At 59.3% G+C, this 25100-nt stretch overlaps 1 protein-coding gene across 1 annotated transcript; it reads left to right on the top strand.

Annotated features, from left to right (window-relative positions):
- The first annotated feature begins 1968 nt into the window (after positions 1-1968).
- MYLK3 (myosin light chain kinase 3) lies at positions 1969-24324 on the top strand. The gene is made up of 13 exons (XM_054570297.1): positions 1969-2666; positions 7761-7851; positions 8580-8988; positions 10492-11000; positions 12724-12829; positions 13337-13430; positions 13786-13895; positions 14543-14684; positions 18121-18191; positions 19450-19578; positions 20635-20787; positions 21736-21868; positions 22801-24324. Exons 1-13 carry the CDS (start codon positions 2172-2174, stop codon positions 22858-22860), a joined length of 2502 nt encoding a protein of 833 aa, XP_054426272.1. The 5' UTR covers positions 1969-2171; the 3' UTR covers positions 22861-24324.
- Positions 24325-25100: the final 776 nt, after the last annotated feature.

The following is a 25100-nucleotide window of genomic DNA, read 5'->3' as shown; positions in this document are numbered from 1 at the left end:
CCTCTTGAAACGCCCCTGAATTAGATGTGGGCCCGCCACTCCCACTGCCTGGCTTCTTTAGGTTTTCTCTCCCAGTGTACACGTCTTCCTCCTTCAGTGCCATTTTCTGCGATAGCAACTTTATTTTCTAATCCCTGCATTTTAAACTTTCACGTCCATCTGTTTTCTCTCCAAGGCCTGCCTTTTTCTCCATGTTTATGCTTTTCTGTGGCTGGGAGCCTTTCAAAGACTTTCCCCCACCATTGATGTTTCTGCTTGTTTGCTTCGGGCCCTCTTTTCATCAGGGGCTTCCCTGGGAAGCCTGGCGATCCTTTTTTATCTGTGCATATTTCAGAATAAGGCACAAACCGATGGGTGGGTCGTTAAGGCTTGTCTGCTTGGCTTTGCTGAGGGCGATCTGGCGGGCCCCCGAAGCCAGCACCTGGGCCTGTTGCAGTGTGGACCCCCGCCTGCCTCCAGGACTCGCCCTCCGATCACCAGGGAGGCGGGGGCGCTCCTCGCCACGCCCATCAAAAGAGGGCGGCCTCTGCTGTGGAACCGACCCCTCAGCCTTGCATTTCTGCTCCCGCCTTACACCACCTGGGGCCGAAGGGAAAGCTGGCGGTCCCGGCCAGGCCAGCGAGGGGCCTCGGGGTTCAGCGTGTGCTGCCCACGGCCCTGCCGTAGCCTGGGGCAGCGAGGTCCTGCAGGGGGCGCAGCAAGCACCGGGAGCCGCTGGCGCACGGGGGTCCCCCGGGGTGTGTTCTAAAGGAGAGGTGGTTTGCGTGTCTGTCTTAGGCCACAGGGACTAACACAGAACGTGTGACAGCGGGTGTAGCCGCGCTCTGCACCTCGCGGCCATTGCGTCCCTGCCGCCCAGGACTGCGCCCCCAGATGCCGGTCTGGGATTCCGCATGGGCTGCGCAGGGTGGCTGTCCCCATCCGGGACAGGGGGTGGCGTGCTGGAGGTGCCGCTGCGCTCCCGTGACGAGCACCTGGTGTGCAGGGCTCACCCAGCACTTGAAGGAGCAAAACCACGGCAGGCGGTTTTAGATGTCAGGTTTCCGGGTCAAAGCTTATTCTCCTAATTGCTGGTGTTCGGAAGGAGGAGCTCAGACGGGCACGCAGGGCCCGGCCAGGGTCCCGGCCGCGGCCCAGCCGAGCCACCCCAGGAGGCCGTGCACGGGACGGCGCGGGCGCCGTCCACGCTGACCGGGCCGCCTCCCGCGGCGGGCTTGCGAGGGGACCGGCAGCAGCCCCCGGCAGCCTTGGGAACCTCGTGCCAACTTGAGCGTGTCCCTGCTTTATTTAGTTAATGTTGCTTCTGTCAGAGTTCCCTTCGAGACGAGGGCTGTGAGGCCAAAACGCCAGGAGCCGTGGGCAGCACGGTCCCCGTTGCTGTGGGGGAGCCGGGGGCTGCGGGCAGCTGCGCCCCAGAGCGTCCCTGTGAGGAACATGACCTGCGGGACGGCCCTTGGTGAGTCACCGAGGCCATTGTTCCTCACTCCTATTTTTAGGCACAAGTGACGAGTGACGGAGGGCCTGGTGTGGGAGGGACCCGCAGAGCCACCACACGGGCAGCCTAGCACATGCTCGGGACGGGGCAAAGCCGGGGCCCCGGCGCCTCGCTGGTAACAGGCCAAAGCACCCAGTGCTGCTCAGGGCGGAAAGCGGGAGGCTTCGTGTTTGTTTTCGGTCCTGCTTTGCACTGGGGCTTAGCTGTGCGAGCGGCAGGCGGGGCCCCATCTGCTCCTCTGCGCCCCTGTCCGCGCGGTCCCCCTGTGCCCGGGGCTCCCGAGGCCCCCGGCAGAGTCCAGCCTTGAGGCGCTTTGCCTAGAGGACCCCCTGCTTCTAACCTTCAATTCCAGCGACACAAACTCCTGCCACCCGCGGGCGGCGGGTTCTTAAAATACTTGCCCGTCAGCACCCTCTCAGAAAGGAATGTTCAGTGCTGCCGTGATGTCAAAGGGGCCCCGAGGATAAGGGCCTGGGCCAAACGCAGCCTGTCACTCACGGCTCACGGCAGAGTGGCAGATAAGCAAAGGCTCAAGGAGAGCCTGCTGGTCCTCGGCTGCAGGTGATCCCTGCGGCGGCTCTTCCCCGCGGGGGATGAGGAACGTGCAGACGCCGCCGCCCAAGTGAACCGGGCCCTGCGCTCTTCCGACAGCCCCCCTTGCCAAGCCCGCATCAGGATGTCAGGAGCCCCCAAAGAGGGCGTGGGGGCCCGAGGGCTGCCGGCGGCGGGCAAGGCCTGCTTAACCACCATGGACAAAAAGCTGACCGCGCTCCATGAGAAGGTCGACAAGCTCCTGCATTTCCAGGAAGACGTCGCGGAGAAGCTGCAGTGCGTGTGCCAGGGCATGGGCCACCTGGAGCAGGGCCTGCACCGGCTGGAGGCCTCCAGAGCCCCGGGCCCGGCCGGGGCTGCCCCCGCCCCCGCCCCCGCCCCCAGCCCCGCAGGGGACGCGCAGGCGGGGTGGCCGGAGGTCCTGGAGCTGGTGCGGGCCGTGCGGCAGGATGCAGCCCAGCACGGCGCCAGGCTCGAAGCCCTGTTCAGGGTGATGGTGGCCGTGGACAGGGCCATCGCTCTGGTGGGGGCCGTGTTCCAGAACTCCAAGGTGGTGGATTTCATCACGCAGGGGAGAGTGCCCTGGAGGAGAGGGGGCCTGGCCGACGGCCCCGCAGAGGTTGGTTCCCGCGCCCTCCCGACTGGGGGCAGGCAGCCAGGGCCGGTGGGAGGCCCGCGGGGGCCCGTCTTAGGAGAGAGAGCCAGGGGTTGTCTCGTGTCCCCTTCCCGTGCCTCCTGTGTGACCTGTTGAGGCGAAAAAGGAGAGACGGGCCGTACAGGTCATAGGTGGGTTTCCAGGCGGGGAGAGGCAGTGCCCGGTGAGGGCCGTGGGGCCCAGGGCACCTAGAGCTGGGGGACAAACAGGCCACGAGGGACAGGGCGACCTCGAAGCTTCCTGGACACCCGGTGACTTCTCTTTGCCCCCTGTGTCCCCTGTGGGAGGCAGGGGGGGAGCGGTCAGTTTCTCCTGACAGAGCCCCCCATTCAAAAACCCCAGCCCTGCCCTTCCTGCCCCCAGCCCTGTGCCCTGTCCCAGAGTGGGCGGAGTGTGGAATGACAGCTGCTGTGGGGACGAGTGTTGCCAGTGACCCAGGGGGGACACAGGCCGGGCGGGGGCCGGAGCCCGGGGGTTGCGTAACCGGCCCGCTGGCTGACGGGAGTTTGGCTGGGGTGGGGTGTTTGTGTGTGCGTACAAGGTGTGTAGGGGCAACACTCTGTTTGGGAACAGCAAGGGGACAGCCACTTAGCAACACTCACGTGGCGTGGAGCCACCGTGTCTGATCCAGGCAGTTACCCAGCAGGCTCAGCAGCAGATAAGCGGGGGTCTCCACAGCGGGTGCCTTCCTGCCGCACCCCCAGCCTGGCCGGAGCTGTCCCAGCCGGCCCGCCCCGCCGCCCGGCTGCTTCCCCTGCGCCCCTTCCACCCGGCCCCCTGCTCTCCGCACGGCCCACGAGAGCACCTGCAGGGCCATCGGTCAGTCTCGGGGGTGAAGGAGAATTCATCTTGTCCGAGCCCAGGGGGGAACCACCCCCGGGGGGCAGGCCCCTCCTGCTCCATCACCCAGGCCCCAGGACAAGCCCCTCCCTCAGGCCAGCGGGTGCCAGTTTCCTGTGAACCTTCCAGAAATAGCCTGTTATCTTGAAGCGCGTCGCGATTCACACCAGCCTCTTTGTTTTGTTTCAACTCAGTTATTCTTCCCACTGTTCGGGCCTGGATCGTTCTCTGAGTTCATGCATGTGGACTCGGGGCATCTTTTCACGTTAATACCGAAGGGGCTCCCTCCTTGTTCGTAAGTGCAGAGCGGCCATTCTGGGGACAGGTCTCCCTGGGGTCGCCCGCCCACGCCCTTGCGGGTTCATCTCGGTTCTCGTTTTTAGCTCTTGTAAAAATGATGCAGTGACTGTCCATCAGGTGTGAGTTTTTCTGTCTGAAACTCTCCTGCAAGTGGCAGCGCTGAGCCAAAGGGCAGCTTTGTGTGGTCCATCAAGGCAAACCGACCTCGGAGCGGCGGTTCTAGTTTAATGCGCCACGTGGAAGGGGTGGCGGGTGCTGGTTGCCGACGGAGCGCATCGCCTGCCTCTTTGATTCTTTGCCTGTCTCGTGAATGAAAACGGAAATCTTACTGTGCACGTGTGTGTGTTTTTAACATTTCAGTATTAAATTTTCAGGCATTTGTACAAAGAGCTTAGCGGGATGACCGCTAGCAGCCCCGTCACTGGAGGCCGATTTCCCCGCCCGTTTTCCTCTTTCTGGAGGATTTTGAAGCAAATCTGAGAGATGGGATCCTTCGGTCCATAAACATTTCAGCATTTTTATGCAAAAGATAAGGCTTCTTTTACCTATTATCATACCTAAAAAGTAAACAGACACCTAATATCAGCAAAGTCAGTGTTTACCTTTTCCTGACTTAGGTACGCTCTTTTAAAAAACGTTATATTTCGGTGCTGGTGTACATTCAATATTATTCTGTATGAGTTTCAGGTGGACAGCTCAGTGGTCAGACAAGCATGCGCTTTACAAGGTGGTCCCCGGTAAGCCCGGCACCCAGGCGCCCTGGGCAGCGAGCACAGCGACGCCACGGCCCCCTGTGCCGGGCCTGACAGCCCCGGGCCGTTGCGTAGCTGCTGGCGTGTGTCCCTTGCCTCGGTCGCCCTTCCCCCAAACCCTGTCTCATGCTCTTTTTTCCTTACAGTTTATTTGAGGGAAGCTCCAAATAAGGCAATGTTTTTTTATATGCTTCTTAAAGCTTACACTTTTTCTGTAATTCCTAAAAAAGTTCAAAACTTCCTTATGGCGCTGGCTGGGTGGCCCAGTTGATTGGAGCGTCGTCCGTGACGAAGGTTACGGGTTTGATCCCCGCTCAGGGCACAGGCCTGGGTTGCGGTTTGACCCTCAGTTGGGGCGTGTGCAGGAGGCTGCTGGCCAATGTTCTGTCTCACGCTGATGCCTCTCTCAGGGGATGTCCTCAGTGATATGTTTCTACTGATTTTAGGAGAGAATCTTAAAAAAAAAAAGAAAAATCCCCCCAACTTCTCATTATGGAAAATGTCAAACATAAAAGATAGGATTATATATCTCACTGGCGTTTTAGTTTGTATTTCTTTTCTAGGCATTTGAGCGTCTTTTGTAGATGAAAACCTTTGCACCTTCCTGGGCCCTGCCTGCTCCTGCCCTTTTTCCCTTTTCTGTTTCAGCTTTTTGCCTTGTTCTTTCTAAGCTGTAAGAGCGCTTCACGTGTTAGTGGAACGAGCCCCCACAACAAGTATGTTGCAGACACTCAGGCTTTTCTGGGTGGGGAAGTGAGAGAACTTCCTCTTTTCTGAGTCCTCCCATTTCTCGTCTGTTGTCCACGGATGGCGCCCTCTTCCAGTCTTCCTGGGTGACACACGGGCCCCGCCTACCCGTGGGTTTGGGCCTGACCCCCGGCAGGCGGTCAGCTCCCCGCTGGCCCGCTGGGAGGCCTCCCCGCCCTCTGTGTGCTGCAGCCAGGGCTGGCCATGCAGGAGGTGCCAGGGGATGGCAGGGGACCAAGACACAGCCCCGGCCAGTTAGCGCTTTGTCCGCTCGGAAAGCTGTGCAGTGTGGAGACTTTCTAGAGGCCTCTTTGTGCTTCCAAAGAGAGAAGCGGCACAGTGTTCGTTTGTGGGATTGATTGGGTCCAGGCTCTAGCTGCTGAGTCTTATGGTCACACCAGGACTTCTTCGCCCAGGCCCCCCGTCCCCTGTCTCTCAGAGGCCCAGCGGCAGGCGCTCCGTCTGGTTGCGAAATGAAGTCCGCTATTAGGAGAGCCGAGCGGTCTTCAGGAAGGAGGGTTCAGGCTCAGCCGGGGGTGGTCCCACCCATGGCCAAGCTGTTCAGGGACCCCAGGTCTCCGGGATGGTGTTTGGGGCCTCTTCTCCTCGCCTGGGACGCACCGGACAAGGCAGGGACCAGGAGGCTGAGCCCCGAAGACAAAACTCGCATGCACGCGTGTGCGCATGTGTGTGCACTCCTACCCCAAAGACACACAGGGAGAGGACAATCTGAGCCCAACAAGGTCTGCCAGGGGACAGCCTGCTCGAGTCCCCCTCCCTGGTGGGGTGACAGAGCGGGCGGCCTGTGATAAAGCCTCCAGCCGCCCCGCGACAGGGGTCGCAGGACAGAGTCTGCAGGAAGAGGCTCAGGGACAGGTCTCTGCTGAGCTGGGGGTCATCCTCACAGCGGCAGGTGGCTTTTGTTTATTAGGTGCCAACCCCACGCCAGGCACTGGGCGCTGTGCCCCTACCTAGTGTGTTGTTACCATTAAGAAGGCAAAGCTTGGTGTCCTGAGACTTCAAAGATACGAGCGGGCAAGGGAATGGAGGGACGTGGGCGCAGGGTAGGCACAGCGATGGGACCGACCCCCATTTCCATGCCGGGGGGACGTGTAGAGGGCCAGGGGCCCGGGGCCCCCCGTCGGAGGGACCTGCTCCTGCTGGTGTGTGCCACGTGGGCCTGGAGGAGTCCGGTGTTCGCATTTTTGTTTTTTAAGAGACACTGGGAACTTAGACTTTTTCTCCAATCAGATTTAATAAGGTTTAGTTTACATGCAGTTCAACGTCCCGCACACACATTTAAGTACCCAGTCCCACAAATGTGTTCCCCCAAGTAACCGCGACCACAGTCCAAATACAGAGCAGCTCCGTCACTTCAAAAGGGCACTTGGAACTCCAACGTAAAAGTCTCCTAGATCTTCGGTCTGCATCACAGAACTTTAAAAATACTGCGCAAGCCAAGCGAACGGCACCTGCGGCTGTACTTGGCCTCCGGGCTGCCAAGCGGGGCCGGGGCCGGGGCCGTGGCCACAGCGTGGGCTCTGCCCAGGCTCCAGGCCGCGCCCAGACCTGCTGCCTTGCCAGCCAAATGCTCGGGACCCCCGGAGGCACCGAGGGGACCTGGTGAGGGGTCAGGCCACCTCGAAACACCCACACTCAGGAGCACTGCCTGCTCGGAGCGGTCGGGGTGTAAGAGCGGGTGCACGGCAGGCGCAGCTCCGCTGCAGACCCGAGCTGCTGCGGGCCGGGCTCCCAGCGTCCTCGCACGCAGGCTCGCAGAGCACAGGCAGGACAGCCGCCCGCAGCCCGGGGCTCTCCCCACCTGCCGGGCGCCCTTCCCAGAACCGCCCTCGGGTCAACTCCCCCAGCCTCCCACTAGGTCTGAGTAGTGGGTGTTCGCCCCGTTCTGCAGGCGGGGAAGTGAGGCGCCGCGAAGTTCAGGGTCGTGGCCAACCGGTGACGGTGGACTGAAGGGCCCGCGCGTTCGTGCCCCGGCTGCGCTGCCTGGACACCCTGGGGCAACGTGGGGCTCGCCCGCCTGCCTCCCTGGCAAGCGAGGGTGCATCTGTCTTGGGATCGCACCCCTGCTGACCCTCCACAAGCCGTGACTGATCGATCCGAGTTGACATTTTAAGATGAACTGTATTTTCTGTCCCTGGCCCAAGTGCCTGGGGGTCCGGTCCGTGTAGACCTCTGTCGGGGGCTGGGCCGCCCTGAGCAGCAGCGCAGAGACCCACGGAGACGGCACCCGGGGAACGTCTTGGGTCACTATGTGGCGGAGCAGCCTCCACTGCTGGGGTCCCAGGGAGGCGGCGCGCGCACTTGTAGCTCAGGCACAGGGCGGGTGCCCAGCAAATGTTTGTGGCCCGGGTGGTGATGTCGATGACGACAATGACAGTGTGTGTGCTTGTCCCTCCAGAACAAGAAGAGAGAGGAAGAGAAAGCAGCCATACCACAGCCTGCGCTGAGCACCGGGGCCGCGCAGGCCGCGCTCGAGGGGCCTCGGGGAGGTGAGTGCGCCCCTCCGCGTCCCCCTGCCTCGCACGCCCGGCGCCACCTCTGCCACCGACGCGGCCGTCACCCAGCACCCGAGACACGTCTGTCTCTGTCCTGTGCAAAGACGGACAGTCTGTTGCCATGTTAAAGTCACTTGGAAACGTTCCTCTCCTTGGCCTGTGCTGCCAGCTTGATACCGAGGTTGATTTCTCCACTTTGCTTTAACTTTCCACGGATTGCACTTTGTAAAGTTCAATTTTCTTTTACCACGTTGCATCCTATTTACACGGTCCCAAAGTCAAACGGACAAAACAAGGCCTGCAGAGAAGACGAGCACCTACCCTGCCCCGCCACATGTAGCCACTTTACGAAGCTTCTCTCTTCCCTTCCCTGCGGTGCGATGTCTTTAGGCCGCGCCGTACTTGGCTATGCCCACGCACATGCGCGTACACGCATGTCTCAGATGGAGCAGGGCCGCGCCACGCCCTGTGCCACGGCTGCCTGCAGCCCATCCTGAGGTTGCCGCCGAGCTGCGTGGCAGGCTCTGCCCCTCATGGTCGTGGCCGCGCAGCCGTGCCTGTGGGACCTGCACTGGTTCCGTCCACCTGCCCCACGGGGGGCCCTTGTGCTGTTTCCACTCTGCCTCTCACAAGCACGTCTCAGTGCGTGGGCCCCTCGCCTGGTCCTGTCGTATCCTTGGGACAGATTCCTCCAACGGGCCTGCCTTCCTGTTTCCCTGTAGAGAGCCAGGAGGCTGACCCGCCGGAGGGGACGCCGGAGGGGCTGCCCGCCGCTGGCGCTTCCGGGATGGGACCCGACGTCCTGGCCCAGCCGCAGGCCTTGCCGGGGCCCGAAGACAGCGTTCCTGGTCCCGACCACGTGCCCCCTGGACCCCTGCCGCTGCCCGGAGAGCCAGAAGCCAAAGCTCCTGGGGCGTCCGGCGAGAGCCCGGAGACCAGCCTGGAGCTGCCCGCAGCACCCAGCGGGGTTGGCGAGGCCGCCGCCACCCAGGAGGCCGCGCCTGACGCAGGACAAGCACCACTGTCAGGCGATCCCGACGCTCAGCCTGCAGAGGAGGGCACAGAGCTGACCTCAGGGCCGCCGGCCGAGGAGGTCCCAGCCGCTCCCGGGGGTGGCGACGTGCCCCCCAGGTGGGTGGGGCCCTGTGGAGCTGGGCGGGGAGCGGGCGGGCGGGCGGCAGGGGCCGCCGCGGCGCTGCCTGCGTGAGCCCACGTCCGTGTGGTGCTGCACAGGCCTCGCAAGAAGGCAGCCCGAGGCCCGGCCCTGCTTCGGGAGCTCCGGACGTGGTTTCCTATCTGGCGTCTGTAAGAATCGCCCAGAAGGAAGTTTTAGATAGCGATGCCCAGAGATTTGGATGCTTTCAGCCCCGAGTGAGGTGTGGGCGTGGATTTTGCTTCGCTTGGGTTTCGCGAGCGCCCCAGGGGATCCCGGCGGGGGCTGAGCACCCCCAGCTGCTAGGCCAACGCGGGCGATGCAGCTGCGGCTCCCCCGCCACAGCCCCCGCTCCAGGCTGGGCACCGCGTGTGCCAGGCCGCGTCTCGTTTTATTCTCACGACACCCCAGGAGATGAGTGTGGTTGGCCCCCTAGGGTACCGACGAGGAAGGAGGCCCAGAGCCCCCAGGGCCGCGCAGCTGGGGGTTCAGACTGGGCCCCTGACCCTGGCTATTGGGATCCATCAGAATCTGCGCCCCTGACCTCTGCATCCTGCTTCCTCAGCTCAGCGTTAAGTCCTAACCGTGTGGTGGGAGAGGAGCAGGCACCCCAGGGGCGCTTTCAGGAGGATTGTGCTGGAGGTGGGGCTGTGACTTGGCCCTCAGGACGGGGTGTGACTTTGGCTGACATGGCGCAGGACAGTGGAGAGCCAGCACCGCTGACCCCCGCCTCCCCCAGCCCCGGGGCCGGCCCGCCCCAGCCTCCCTCCCCCCACAGCCTCTGCAGGGCACTGTGCCTCTCAGGCTCCCCACCAGGGGCCGGTGCTCCCTGCCATCCTGGGGCGCCCTGACCTGCCGCAGAGCCCGCCCTCCGGGGCCTGGCTGGGGAGCTGGTGTCTGCGTGCTCTGGCCACTGGCCCGGAAGCCCGGGCCATTTGTCTGCCTTTGTTCTGGAAGGACCGGGAGCCTCCAGGAGACCCCACCAGCTGGAGGGAAGGGTCCCTGGCAGGCCTCCCAGATCCCGGCCAGGGTCTAAGTGTGGCATCTGGGCATGGTGGGGGGACTTTCCATGGACACGTCAGGGTCTCCCCAAAGATTCAGAGTGAGGGGGAAAGGTCTCCAGGGCAGATTCCACCCCGAGCTGAGTTTCAGGCACAGTGGCCCTGCCGGGGGGCTCGGGAGGCAAGGAGGTCCCCACCGGCCCTTCCTCAGCTGGCACGGGCTGCGCTTTGCAGGCTGTAGACAGAGGCCCGCCCTCAGCCGTGGCTCTGGGTGGCAGCGGCCGCCCTGCCTGGGCCGATGCGGACGGCGCGACCGAGGGCTGCTGTTGATGTGCGGTGCCTACCTGCCAGAGGGTGCCGTGTGGCGAGGTGAAGCGTGGCGGTGCCTTTGGGCCACCCCACGCCCCCGGGAGGGGAAGACCGCGGTGGACAGCAGTGTCCGCTGACCTTCTCAGGGCTGTGTCTTTTCTCTCTGCCCAGGATCTCCGTGCATGTGCAGGAGACGGGCGTCGCTGCAGAGCTGCTGGTGACACAAGGGGGTGGCCCCACCCTCCCACCCCCTGCGGAGGCTCCCGTGGCTGCCCAGCCAGGTGAGCAGGACCCACCTGAGCCCAGTTGCTGTCCCCAGGCCCCTGGGGCTGAGCTGGAAAAACAGACCCCGGAAGGAGCCAGTGAGTGCCCCCCACCACCTGCGCGGAGCAGCGATGGGGCAGCAATGGCGGAGGACAAGCAGGGGCCCGCGGCCGAGCCTGCCCCGGGGCCGAGCGGGGTGCAGAGGGACGCGGGAGGTGGCGCTGGGGTCCTGGGCCTGCGGCAGGACAAAGGCCCAGGAGCAGAGAGCCCTGAGCCCGGGAAGGACTGCAGTCCCGGGGGCCTGGACGGAGCCGAGGCTGGAAGGACGCCCCCAGGGGCCGAGGCCGGAAGGACGCCCCCCGGAGCTGAGGCCGGAAGGACGCTCCTGGGAGCCGAGGCCGGCAGCCTGGTCCTGGGTAAGTGAGGCGGGTGCCATGTGCCCAAGCGAGGCTCGGGTTTGGAGGGCCCCTTCCTGGGGGCCGCCTTGCAGCTTCCAGGGAGCGGGAAGGCAGGGCTGGGGTCCAAGATCTGGAACACCCTGCTGGGGCCTGCTGGGGCCGGTGAGCTTGCGTCAGCGTAGCTGTGGGGAGGAAGGGACCGGCGGAGTTCCCAGAGCGCCCGCCTGCCTGAGCCTTCCGCTGCCGCTGTCCTGGAAGGGCACGGAGAAGGCTCCTGGTGAAGAGCCGGCATCCGCGTGGGCCACTCACCGCAGGGCCGGGTGCGGGCGGTGCGGTGCCAGCTTGCTCTCTGTGCTGGTGCTGCCGGAGGCGGCGCTCCGTGCTCCCAAGGTCCTCGGCTCCTGCAGCCGACCCGCTCACAGGGCCCTTCCCCTGTGGCTGCAGGAGAGCCGCTCTCGGCCGACCGCTGCCCCGGGTCCCTGCAGAGCCCCAGGAAGGACTGTGTGCCCGGCAGCCACGCTGGTGCCCTGTCCACTCTGGGCGCCGCAGGTGCCCTGCCGCCAGCTGCTGTTTCCAGGTGTAGAGCTTGGCCCAGGGACGGGCGCAGGCCTCCCCTCTTCCTGCAGCCCGGCTGAGAGCAGGCTGTGGCTCCGAGGCCTCTCTGAGCCCGGGGCGGCAATGCGACAATGAGGATTCATTGTGCCCAGCAATGCGCGTGGGTGCCGGCCTCTGTCCTCGCAGGCCTGTGGGTGGGGAGCCAGGAGAGGGCGGGCATCATTGCCGCAGGAGCCAGGACCCGGCCCTGGCTGTCTGGCTCGAGGATCCGCGTGGAAACCTCGCGGCGGCGACACCACCGTGCGGAACAAGGCAGCTACGTGACCTTGAGGCTGGAATTCTAGCTTTGGAACCTGCTGCGCGCACCGGGGATCCGGGCTCTCCCCGCCTTCTAGGGGCCCAGAAAAAAGAACAAAACAGCAAAGCCCACAAATGTTAGCGCCTGGAGTCCAGGGCTCAGGGTCGGCCTTGGCAGGAACAAAAAAGAAGCCAGATATAGGCTCAGAGCCAATTCGAACGTCTGCTTGGGGGTGGGGGGGTGGGAGGCAGAAAGCTGAGAGAAAATCGCGGCGTTCGCTCGGTTTCGGAGGACGGGACCTGTTCCGGGAATGCGGAGCGCTCCCACGGCAGGTTCCGCGCCAACGTCGGCCCAGCCGCGGCCTCCCCGCCCCGGCACGCACGCTGACTTAGGTCGTGGTGTTCGGTGTGCCTTCTTGATTCTGGTTTATCCCTCTCCCCTAGTTCACGTAACATTTCTAGTTTCCCATCACCTCTGAAGGACAAGATGTGAAGAAAAACCCTAACCCGTTTTTGCCCTTCCAAGCGCCGGCGTCCTCCATTGCCCCCGCCCCAGCCCGCTGTGCCCCCCGCGCCCCACCCCCCAGGACTGGCTGCCGGGCTGCATCACAGGCTCCCGTGCCCATGGGGACACCCAAGGGCAGGAGGAGGGGAGGGGCTTGTGCGCCTCCAGCTGCCTCCCCGGCCCCACAGCTTGCTGCTGTGTGACCTTGGCCGCCACCTCACCTCCCTGGGACTCAGCTTTCTCCTCTGCCCAATGGCTGACTTGAACGAGAGGATCCTTGAGGAGGACGCAGGGCTTGTCACTTGAGCCGAGGGGGCCTGGGACGGGTGGCTGAGAGGTGGGGGCCGCACAGCAGTGGCTCACGGGCTGTTGTCCCCCGAGCAGATGACACCCCGGCACCGCCAGCCCCTTTCGAGCACCGGCTGGTGAGCGTCAAGGAGACGTCGGCCTCGGCGGGTTACAGCGTGTGCCAGCAGGAAGTCCTGGGCGGGTAGGCGGGCTTTCGGCCCTGGCGACGGGCGGGCGCGGGGCGCGGGGGCGGGAACGCCTGGGGAGCCGGCGCGGGGGCTGCTGGCGGGTCTCGGAACTGGCTGTGCTGGGCCGGCGTGGTGTGTGTGAGCAGTGGGTGGGTTGTCCACGGGGTGGGGGGCGAGGAGGGCAGCCCCTGGAGGACAGGAGCCCCACGACGTCGGGGGGTGGGGACTGTGTGCTGGAGGCGGCAGGAGGACCATAGGGGGCGGGGAGAAGCACGTGCTGCAGGGAGGGGCTCGCTCCCTGGGGCGCAGGACAGCGGGCCGCTGTGGGGTGAAGCGGTTCCTGCCTAGGTGCCAGGCAGCCCCGTGCAGTGGGGCCGATGACACGGGCACCCCTGGCGTGCAGGCCGTCCCCGCGGTGCGTGTGGAGGAGGGGGGACCGGCGGGCGGGGGTGGGAGGGCGGATGGCGTGCCGTGCCGGGCGAGCTCGGGGGCTCTCAGCCGCTGTGTCCTCATGTCTGCAGGGGCCGCTTCGGTCAGGTCCACAGGTGCACGGACAAGTCCACGGGCCTCTTGCTGGCAGCCAAGATCATCAAAGTGAAGAACGCCAAGGATCGGGTGAGGCGTCCACCCCAGGCCACCGGCCCTCGCGTCCTCCTCAGCCCCCGGGCCCGGCCGGGCCCGCGCACGCTGAGCAGGGAGCCGGCCTCCTTCCCTGCCTCTTTTCCCTGACCCCGTGCCCCCCCGGGCCTGTGGCTGGCCTTCTCGGGCTTGCCTCTCCCGGCTCTGAGATGGGCGGGTCTGTTGTCAGGATCCAGTTTGGGTGCTGAGTGGAGGCCGCCTGGTGCGAGGGCAGGAATCAGGGGGCAGGGTGGGCACACGGGGGTGCGCATTGCGTGCGCCTCCAGAGGGGCAGCTGGCCCCTCCTCCTGATCTGTTTCTTGGAAACCCCCCTCCCCTCTGGCTCTGCAAGGACGATGTGAAGAACGAGGTCGCCATCATGAACCAGCTGAGCCACGTCAACCTGATCCAGCTCTACGACGCCTTCGAGGGCAAGAACAGCTTCACGCTAGTCATGGAGTAGTGAGTGTCGGCCGCAGCGGGGGGCGCGGGGCTGGGAGCAGGGGCCTGGGCGAAGCACTCCTCCCTCCCCCGCTCCGAGCCACCCAGGAATGGACGCCGCCCCCCCCTCCGCTGGACCTCCGCGGGGAGCAGGGAGGACGAAGCCTCTGTCCCAGAACAGCAGCCCGTGAGCCCGATTGGACCTGCAGGTCTCCGTTGGGCCTGCGCGGTTTTTAGTGACTTTGATTTGGGTGTTGGCCGTTGGAAACGGGGAAATAGCGCGTTGTGACCTGGGTGTGTGGCTTTTCTTGGAGATCTAGTAAAGCCGGGCCTGTGTTTCCAGCTGGAAAGGGGTCTGATCAGCCCGTTTGGGGTTCTTGCCTAGCAGGCACCAACGGGTCCCAGGGGGCTGACGAGCTCACAGCCTTGGCCTAGGGCGGCCAGACGGAGCCCGGCTGCCCACACCGGGCACGACCCAGCCTCCCCCTGGCCTGCCACCTCCTCTTTCTGACCTGTGCTCTGAGCTGGGAAGTGGCCAGAGTGCAGGTCCCCGTAGGACCCCAGGCAACAGCGACATCCCCGGGCTCCCCTGGGGCGGCGTCGGGAGCAGGCCAGCTCTCTGAGAGCCTCGCTCAGCGCAGCGCCCGCCTCTGCCTTTGCTCCGGCAGCGTGGACGGGGGCGAACTCTTCGACCGAATCACAGATGAGAAGTACCACCTGACCGAACTGGACGTGATCCTCTTCACCAAGCAGATCTGTGAGGGTGTGCACTACCTCCATCAGCACTACATCCTGCACCTGGACCTCAAGGTCAGGCCCCGCCGGGCCACGGCGGCTGCGGGCGGGCGGGCGGGGGCGCGGGCGGCTGGGAGGCCCCGGTCTCCGGCCAGTGCTGCTGTCACGTCTTGCAGAGCTCTGTCCGCAGACACCGGCTGTCCGCCCTGGCTCCCTGCCATTTCCGGTTCCGGAGTCTAGGGCGGACAAGTCTGGCTGACGCTCTGAGCCTCGGTTTTCCCATCTATAAAACATGGATACCATACATCTGTAAGTGATCCTGGAAGATTAAACAATGTGACTTTTTTCTTTAAAAATACCTTTTAAATTAGTTTCTTAAAAGTTAACGTAGGAGCGTGCGCATCTGGTAGCAAGTAGAGACCACATAGGAATGTTGTAGAGTAGACACTGAAAGCACTTCCCACCTGGTCTCCGCGCTGAGAGGTCTTCTGCACTCACAATGCAGCCTGGCGCATGAGCGAAGGAGTCGCTTCTGCATCTCCTTTGTACACGGGTCTTTCTTAGTCAACAGGGCACTGTAGACACGCTTTCTCATTCTCTTTAAGGGCCGTGGGATATTTCACTGAATGAATGCAGTACACTTTCTTTTGTCTACTTGACAAAAAGTAAGCACTGATACTGGCAGTCATTTCTTTCTCTCTCTTTTTCCTTCCTTCCTTCCTTCCTTCCTTCCTTCCTTCCTTCCTTCCTTCCTTCCTTCCCTCCCTCCCTTCTTCACTCCTTTCCTCTTCCTTCCTTCCTCCCATGTGGGTTTATCTCTTGGTTTTCCCTATTCTGTGCCATTGAGCTATGTGTCTATTTTTGTGCCAGTACCATACTGTTTTGATTACTATGGCTTTGTAATATAATATAGTTTGAAAGCAGGAATTGTGATGCTGCCTTTGGCTTTGTTTTTTCTCAAGACTGTTTTAGCTATTTGGGTTCTTTTGTGGTTCCACACAAATTTTAGTGTAGTTTGTTTTATTTCTGTGAAAAATGCCATTGGATTTTGACAGGGGCTGTATTGAATTTGTAGATTGTATTGTGTAATTGGATATTTAACAATATTAAGTCTTCCAATCCATGAGCACCAAGTGTTTCTTCTTCAATTTCTTTCATCAGTATCTTACGGTTTTTAGTACACAGATCTTTCAGCAGCTTGGCTAAAGTTATCCTAAATATGTATTCTTTTTGATCAATTGTAAATAGGATTATTTTCTTTATTTCTCTTTCTGATAGTTTCTTGGTGTATATAGAAATGCAACTTACTTTTGTATATTGCTTCTGTCTCCTAAAAATTTACTGTCTTTGTTTTTAAGTTCCACAGTTTTTTGGGGGAAATTTAGAATTTATTTAGAATTTTCTGTATATAAAATCATGTCATCTGCAAACAGTGAGTTTTACTTCTTCCTTTTCTATTTGGATGCCTCTTATTTTTTCTTTCTTTTTGCCCAATTGTCCTGGCCAAGACTTCCAATCCATGTTGAATAGTAGTGAGAGTGGGCCTCCTGGTCTTACTCCCAATCTCGGAGGAAAAGCTTCCAGCTCTTCACCACTGAGTACGTTGTCCATGTCCTTTATTATGTTAAGGTATGTTCCCTCGATACCAAGTTTGTTGAGAGTTTTTATCATGAAATGGATGTTGGATTTTGTTAAGTGTTTTTTCGGTATCTATTGAGATGACCATGTGATTTTATCCTTCGTTTCGTAGATTTGGTGAGTCACGTGGACTGGTTTGCGTATGTTGTGCCCTCTGTGCCTCCCTGGAATACCTCCCATTCGATCGTGGCGCATGGTCCTTTCATGTATTGTTGGATTTGGCTTATTAATATTTAGCTGAGGATTTTTACATGTGTATCCATCAGGGATATTGGTCTGAATTCTTCTTTTCTTGTAACATCCTTGTCTGGTTTGGGTACCTGGGTAATACCGGCCGCAGAGAATGAGTTTGGAAGTGTTCTTTCCTTTTTTGTTCCTTTGAAAGACTTTGAGAAGGATTGGGGTTAATTTCTCATGAAATATTGGGTAGAATTCACCTGTGAAGCCATTTGCTTCTGGACTTTTGCTTATGAGATTTTTTTAAAAAAGATTTTATTTATTCATTTTTAGAGAGAGGGGAAGGGAGGGAGAAAAAGAGGGAAAGGAACATTGATGTGCGAGAGGTACATCAATCAGTTGCTTCTCGTGCGTCCCCAGCTGGGGACTTGGCCTGCAACCCAGGCAGGTGCCCTGAATGGGAACTGAACCAGCAACCCTTTAGTTCGCAGGTTGGCGCTCAATCCACTGAGCCACACCAGCCAGGGCTAAAGCTTTAATTTTCTGGAGACTTTATGTTTCCAGAAGAATAGCACCAACTTTTACAAACTCTTTCAAAAAAGTAGAAGAGAAGGGAACACACCCTATCTTATTTTATGAGACTTGTCTTATCTGAATATCAAAACTGAAGAACTCGCAAGAAAGGAAAACCTATAGAGCAATATGCCTTATGAATATAGATACAAAATTTCTCAGTAAAATATTAACAAACTAACTACGGCAATGTATTAAAAAGGGATTATACACATCACAAAGTTGGCTTTTATCCCAAGAATGCAAGGTTGGTTTAACATAGGAATGCAAATCAATGTAATATGCCATATTAAAAGAGTAAAGGACAAAAATCACATGATCACCTCAAGAGATGCAGTTAACAAAATTGAACATCTTTTCATGATGAAAACCCTAAACTAAACCAGGTGTAGAACTTCTTCAGTCTGATAAAGGCCATCTGTGGAAAACAGCTAACCATAATGCTTACTGGTAAAACGTGGAATGCTTTCTCCTCAAGATTGGGAACAAGACAAGGATGTCTGCTCTTGCCACTTCTGTTAAACGTGTACTTGAGGTTCTAACAAAGGCAAATAGTCAAGAAAGAAGCAAGAGACATTCAGATCGGAAAGGAAGAAGTCAAACTCTCTTTGTTCACGGATGATATGATCTTGTATGTAGAAAATCCTAAGGAGGTGGCGGTGGGGGGCGGGACACTATTAGAACTTACAAATGAGTCAGCAAGGATTAGTTGCCAGCATTTAAAAGCGTAGGATTTTCGCATCAAAACCTGGACTTCTGGCTTCCCTTGAGGACTGAGGAACTGCATTCGTATGTGGCTGCCTCTTTATATAGGGCAGGAGTTCCCTGCAGTTTATACCACCCCAGGCTGTCTCACGCCAGCCCACTTTATTTATTTTCAATGTCTGCCTGTCTGTCTATCTACCTATCTCTCTTACCCATTTCTCTCTCCACCCACCCGTCTACCCACCCACCCATCCGCCCATCCATGCACCCCTCGCTCCCTCCCTCCCTGTAGGGCTGCCCTGAGCCATTCATTTCCCTGGGAGGCTGGGCAGTGGAGGCCTTTGGACAAACAAGTGTGGGAGCTGCAGACCATCTTAGCTGCTGATTGAGCCTAAGCAGACTTGTCCTTCTTTCCCAGCCGGAGAACATCCTGTGTGTCAGTCAGACGGGACACCAAATAAAGATCATCGACTTCGGGCTGGCCAGAAGGTACGGGGTGTGCTTTGGCGCCTTGGCCGAACTCCTCGGGAGCGCTCTTGGGCGCGGTTACCCATAGCTCAGCCAGGCGTTGCGTTTGGGGACGGACACAGGCACGCTCCCCCAGAGGCGGCGGGCGGCCTCAGGCCGTAAGCACCGCAGGGGCCGCCGTGGGGTGGGCTCTGCTTCTCCTTCAGACCCTCTGGGTGCGCAGAGAGCGGCGCGAGGGGCCTGGCAGCTCAGTCCTACTTGCTCCCCGCCTCCGGGCCCAGGACGGGCTGGCCTGTGTGCTGGCCTTTGTCAGCAGCCCCGCCTTCCCGGCAAGGACGAGGTTAAGTGGGAAAGTGCGTATGTGACCGCGTGGGGTGTGGGCCGCTCAGGGCGCGGTGGACCTTGGCGGCAGGTCCCTGCTGACGGGCAGTTATGAAGGTGAAATGAGAAGATACGTGACCGCGCAGAGCCATCCTAGGAGGGTGGGCAGGTTCCCAAGTGTCAGGGCAGAGAGTACCGCCTGTCATTGTAAAACATCTTCAAGTCCCTTACAATGCCCTACGCCCGGTGAAGCCTGGTTTCCCCGTTGGATCCCGGGCAGCCACGTGTACGGGAAGCACTCAGCCTCCGCCGGCCTCTGGCCATGGTGGCTTGCACCCTGCCGCCCCCGCGGCCCTGCCCCCCCCCGCGGCCCCCCGTGCCCCCGCCACCGTCGGCAGGTTCTCAGCAGTAGCAGCAGCAGACCCTTGGCATTGGGTGGATTGTCAGTCACATGGTGCCTGGCCAAGAGGAAGTTCCATTACAATTTTTGACTGGACACTATTTTTTTTTAGAGCAGTTTTAACTTCACAGGAAAATCGAGGGGAGGAAAGGAGATTTCCCATAGGCCCCCTGGCCTGCACAGGCAGAGCTGGCCCCGTTATCAACACGGTGAGCCTGCTCTGCGGCATCTAAGCCCCCGAGGCCAAGTACACTGCGCGTGGCAGAGCACACACCTCCACACAGCTCCCTTCCAGTCTGGGCTCCTGCGTGTGGCTGCGGGCCGGCCGGCGGGCAGTGATGCAGAGTGACCGTCTCCTTCTCAGACTGTAAAGGCCTGGGGGGGCCTTGGGGAAGCCCGAGTCGGGGCCTGGGGCTGAGGATCCCCGGTAACCCGTGTGTGGTGGCACACGGGGCCGGCAGTGTCCAGCTTTCATCGAAGGAGCCCAGCCCCGCATCTCCCCCGCCCCGGGGCTGACTCCCGCGGCCCCCTCACCCTGCCCGCCCCCCCGCCCCCCAGGTACAAGCCTCGGGAGAAGCTGAAGGTGAACTTCGGCACTCCCGAGTTCCTGGCCCCGGAGGTCGTCAACTACGAGTTTGTCTCGTTCCCCACGGACATGTGGAGCGTGGGCGTCATCACCTACATGCTGTGAGTGCCCGGTGGGGGCGGCCGTCCGTCTTGGTGGGGTGTCCTCACTTACAAGCAGCAAGAATTTGAGTGGGAGCCGTTTACTGGGGAGGTGTGCCCGGGAGACACCAAAACAGTGGGGAGGTGGCCGTGGGGAAGGCAGCCAGTAGAGGGCGCCGGGGAGCCAGTCACCCCGTGGGGACGGAGGCCTGTCCTGGCGGGAACTCCGGGATCTGTCCTGGACACTCACTTCCTCAGTTGTTCCGTGGAGTTGCCAGGGAGACGGGGGCTTATTCACCGGCTTTTCTCAGTTATGGCCCGTGGGCTGACCCTGGGGCACTAAGTCCTGAAACTCCTGGGCCCCTGGGGAGAAAGCTCTCCAGCAAAGGGATGCGGGCAGGCCGTGCGGGTGGGCGGGGCGGCCGCCTGCTGCGCCCCGTGACTGACCCTCCCCTGCGACTGACCCTCCCCTGCGCACGTCCTGTGGGCCGACCAGGCTGTTAGGAAGGGCTGACCGGTTTGTGTCCAGACTAAACATCCTGCTCCGCGGGGACTTCCCTCCCTGTTTGTTGTCCCAGAGAAGTCAGGCTTTGCTCCAGTCCTATCATTAGGGCTCCAGTGCGACCGTGTCCCCACACTGTGTGTGTGTGAGTGTGTGTGCTGCGACAGGGGGGAGGGGGAAGCCCCAGGCCGGCTGGTGAGGGTGCCCAGCCGCCCTGCCCGAGGCCTGGGGCGTATGGAGACAGGCTAAGACCTCAGGGACGTGCTAAGCTGTTTAAATTAGGGCACTGTGCACCTGACACATGCATTTACGGGTGGGCCGGCGTTACTCTTTACTTCAAGGTTGGGGGCAGTGGGCAGTGCGCTGGGCTTCGTTTGCCCTCCTGCCGGCGGTTAGCCCTCCCTGCCGAGCCTCCCCCCGCCCCTGCCCGCAGTGTGGAGTCCGCGCTGTTCTCCAGTGGAACCCTCTTGGGCTGCAGGGTTCAGCTTGAGCCTGGCGGGATCCCACTGTGTCCTGTCGCTGTGTGTTGCCCGACGTGGCTTCCAGATGCTGAGGGTCCTTTCTCTCCTCCGCAGACTCAGTGGCTTGTCCCCGTTTCTAGGGGACACAGACGCGGAGACCATGAACTTCATTGTGAACTGCAGCTGGGATTTTGACGCCGACACCTTTGAGGGGCTGTCGGAAGACGCCAAGGACTTCGTTTCCCGGCTGCTGGTCAAAGAGAAGAGGTACCTCTATTGCCTGTCATTTGTAATGCGTTCTGATGGTGACAGCCCGTCCTGGCCGGTGACAGTCAGGGAGGGGCCGTTCTTCCTGTGGAGCCCTCTTGTCCTGGATTTCTCGGTGTGCTCCCTCTTTGGAGCAAAAAGGTAGCAGGACCATGATGAAGGAAATAGTTAAAAAACAACACCGGGGAACGTAACATCCAGGTGGAGTTTTATTGTTTTCTTTTTTCTATTTTATTCTTTTTTTGGTTTGCTTTTTCTTCTACTTTTTTTCTCTCTCTCTAGATGGAGATTTAGAAAGGGCCGTATTTACAAATCAGTCCCATTTCCAAATTATTGGTGTTCATAGACTGATGTTGGAAAAAAGTGGAACTGTGCAGTGTTATTTCCCAGAACAAAGGCCAGGAGGCCCCCTCTCTGGCCGGGGAGGCCTACGGAGTGCCAGGCGGGGCCGTCAGTGTCGTGGGCGGGCCATTCCATTCTCTGATTCTCAGGCATTGGGAGCCCCCCGGGGGTGAGGGCCAAGGCGGGGCTCTGAGATGGGCCTCGGGCCCTGGGCTGGTACCGTCTGTTTCTTTCTGATTGCCGAAGGCTATGGGGGAAAGATAGTTCCAGTTTGGGGGACCAAGCTGGCCTTTGTCATCTGGAAAGAGAGGGGAGCTTCCTCCAGAGCTCCCGGTCCTTGCCTTCGGAGGGGCTCCCCTGGCCACCGCGGGCTGCGGCCCTGCCTCAACGGCCCACTCAACCACTGGGACACAGCCCCTCTCTGGAGGCCGGGGACATTTTGCTGACCACTTTCTTGCCCTCCTGAGGGGCATTCTAGCCATGGGGAGCTCCCTTTTGGGGGCGCGGCATGGCTCTGCCTCCGTAGCTGCCCTGACCCGTTGACTCAGGCTCCCGACCAGAAAAGCAGTGCCCACTAACCGTGCCGCCCGCTGTTTGGCGTCACAGCTGCAGAATGAGCGCCACCCAGTGCCTGAAGCATGAGTGGCTGAGTAATTTGCCGGCCAGAGCCTCCGTGTCCAAGGTCTGCCTGAAATCCCAGCTCTTGCTGCAGAAGTACATGGCTCACAGGAAGTGGAAGGTACGCTTTCCCGGTAAAGGCGGCATCTGTCTTCCCGCCACGTCCTTTGGAAGAATCGTAGCTAAGCTGCCACTTGTGTTTGGATTCTAAATAGACTCGTTAAGGTGAAAAAAACCCTCTGGTGTCAAACCTGTTCGCTTCCATTAAAAAAATGCCAGTGACCCAATATGAGCGGGCACCAAAGTCGCAGTGGCATTGAGTTCGCACTTCAGGGACACCTGAGGGGACAGAATGAGGTCGGAGTGCAGGTCCTCAGTGAACGGCAGCCTGAGGCCCGGGTCCCTCCACGCATCAGGCAGAGGGGCTCGGAAAGCGCGCTTTTACAGTTTTGCATACTATGTGCTTAACACAGAACTCTTCAGTACCAAGCGCACAAAATGTATCTTAAAAACCACTGTCCTCCAGGGCCGTGGCTTTCCAGCCTTTTGATACAGACTCAGATTTTGTTGAAAAAACAGAAAGAGAGTGCTTCCCCTGGAAGACCAGCTGCAGCCTACACACGCACGGCCACACACGTGACCACACACGATCACCTGCACAACCACATGTGCACACACGATCACGCACATGATCATGGGATCACACATGAGCATACATGCCGCACTGGCTTCCCAGGCTGGGATGCGCTCTGATGTTTTCTACCACACTTGCTTTCCTTCCAGAGCATTCTGGTCTGAACCCACGGGTGTGGCTGCATGACGCTCTGGGGGGCTCCATTTTCCGTGTGAAAAGGGTACCACGTGATCTCACTTTGTACCTGCTCCAAACAGGCCCCTGAAAGTCACATGACTGGTCCACTTTGAGTTTGCTGGAACCTCGGTTTCCCCCTTTTATCAGTTTTAAAGAAACCCAAGCGCCTAACTTAAGTCCTTGTATTGTTTTTGTTTTCTTTTAACATTTGCTTTCTTGCCTTTTTTTTCTCTCGTCTCAAGAAACATTTCAACGTGGTGACCGCTGCCAACAGGTTAAGGAAATTCCCATCTTGTTCCTAACCCTCAGCGCCGCTGCTCACCGGGGTGAGAAGTGACTGGGGCCGGTGGCCACGTGAGAACTTGAGATTTTAAGCCGTCTGGCCTTTTCCTCATACTGGTTCCGCTTACTTTGTAAAAAGCGTGATGGCGGTCGCCTTCCTTGTGGGAGAAAAGAGGCTGTAAAGAAAGTGACTGAGGAGCCTTTTTCTGCCGTGGCAGACCACGGAGTTTGAAATGCCACGTGCTCCCCAAGTGTGGGAACTCGGGGCGGTAAGTGTGGGCGCGCTGTCGTAGGTAGGAACGCTTGTGCGTGCACGCGTCAGACTGGAATTCTGAACCTGCTGATTAAGGAGCTGGTGCATGTCGGTCCGCAGTGTCCCCGCCGCGCAGAGAATTCCTGCCAGTCTGATTTGCTCAGGGTGGGCGGACCTTCTGTCGCGCAACCGGCTCTTGGTTCAGCAACGTGGACTTAGGGCGGCGATCCTCCCGCTTGTTTTAGCCTGTGCTCCCTTGTGAGAATCAGACCATGCACCCTTTAATCGTCTTTGATATTTCAAAATATACCCACTGTCATGGCTAAATCAGAACAAGCATCATTTTGAATGTGCCTTTAAAGTCTCTGCCCACCTCCAGCCTCCCCCAGCTCCGCCCTGTCCCGGACCCTGCAACCTCCCTCCTCAGTCGCAAATCAAGGGTCTGGGAAGTGTGGGAACTGGTGCGCAGTGGGGGAGAGCCGAGAACAACGTGCGGCGGGAGTGGAGCGCGGACCCGCTGTAGCACGGGCGTGCCGCTGGCTGCATTGCTGGTTAACTGGCTCACAACAATAAACAAGGGGTGCGTTATCAGTCGAAAGCAAACAACCCTTTTCCTTTCCTTGCTTCTAGTCCGATGGCCTGTTCTGTTCCCACAACCCCTCCGGGAGGCTGTTTTAGTTGGAGTAGTTACTTTGGGTTGTTAAGCAGTCAGCTCTTTCTTAGCCTTTCAGGATTTCTGTCCAAATATAGGCTGGTTTTCGGCAGACGGCCTGGGTGCATGGAAGTCCTCGGGCTGGCTTTCCTGGCCGGGAGCTGAGATTCCCGGGGCCGGCTCGGCTCAGCCTGCTCCAGGCTGGCCCGCTCACGGGACCTCGGGACAGGCGGCCGCTGGCAACTGCCTCTCGTGAGCGAGACGGGGACTTGGTCGAATGCTCGACTGTGAAGCATCGGTTACCTCTGAAGAAGGTGTTGTGAGGGCAGCTCGCAGAAGGCGCTGGTTACAGAGGCACCTGTAGCTCCGTGTGGGCGGGCAAGTCGTGGCCTCTGCGACGAAGGCTCTTGCGGGACGCTCTGCGCTGTCCCCAGAAACACGGGTGCGTTCCGCTGAGCTACAGCAGCGTGCTGGACAGGGCTGTGATACGCGGGCCACGTGCGCCTTTGAAGTACCTCCCAGAGTCCCTTCAAAAACAGAAACCTGCTGAAATAAATTTGAGTAATTTATTTAACACAATGACTCAAAGCATTATTTCAATATGTAACCGACATAAAAATTATTGAGACACTTTATATTCTTTTTTTTTTTTATGCTAAGTCTCCAGAATCTGGTGGATGGCTTCTAGTTTTCAATCACATGCTAGGTTTTCATCGGGCATATTCAATGGGGATTTAGGTTGCATAAAACTTACTGCAGAAAAATACTCAAGTTGTTCGAAATATCTTAACCATTTTCTAATAATGGAATTAAGTATCCAGTTTTACATTTAATTAAAATAAAATTAGAAATTCTGTCCTGTAGTTGTAGTAGCTAATTGTAAGTGCCTAACAGCCACGCGTGGTTAGTGGCTTCTCTGCTGGGCAGGGCAGACAGAGAACCCCTTATCTCCCCAGTTTTATTTTTTCCTCCACCTGCTGTTATTTTCCCCCTAGAGAAGCAGTTTCTCTCCAAAGTCCCCTTATGGCGCCCACAAGGGAGCGAGCATGTGGATTTTCGCCTCCCTTATCTGAAGTTCTGAAGCTTTTAGGAAGCTTTAATTTTCTGGAGATCTTTAGTTCTCTACTTTGCTGGTGTGGACGTAGCTCAAAAATACTTCCAGCCTGCCGGGCACCGGCACCCACGATTTCCCGGGGGCTCCTCCGTTCAGGGGAGCACGCGGTCTCTGGGAGCTGCTGGACGAGAAGCCCCGGGGGGTGGCAGAAGCCACCGTTCCACCTAGCGGGTGGGGGAGGGTATGGGGAAATGATTTTTCCACTTTAAAAAGCATTTATTGTATGGTTTCCCATTCCCAT

This window comes from Pteronotus mesoamericanus, unplaced genomic scaffold, assembly GCF_021234165.1.
Source record: "Pteronotus mesoamericanus isolate MK-2021 breed Mesoamerican mustached bat unplaced genomic scaffold, CSHL_Meso_final contig_202, whole genome shotgun sequence".
Classification (NCBI taxonomy): Eukaryota; Metazoa; Chordata; class Mammalia; order Chiroptera; family Mormoopidae; genus Pteronotus; species Pteronotus mesoamericanus.
The sequence above is the reverse complement of the archived record's forward strand: the minus strand, read 5'-3'. Positions and strand labels throughout refer to the sequence as shown.

Coding starts and splice junctions, on each gene's coding strand:
- MYLK3 (XM_054570297.1), top strand. CDS start 2,172: ATGTCAGGAGCCCCCAAAGAGGGCGTGGGGGCCCGAGGGCTGCCGGCG. Junction 13,431..13,785: donor TGAAGAACGCCAAGGATCGG/GTGAGGCGTCCA, acceptor TGGCTCTGCAAG/GACGATGTGAAGAACGAGGT. Junction 18,192..19,449: donor GACTTCGGGCTGGCCAGAAG/GTACGGGGTGTG, acceptor CCCGCCCCCCAG/GTACAAGCCTCGGGAGAAGC.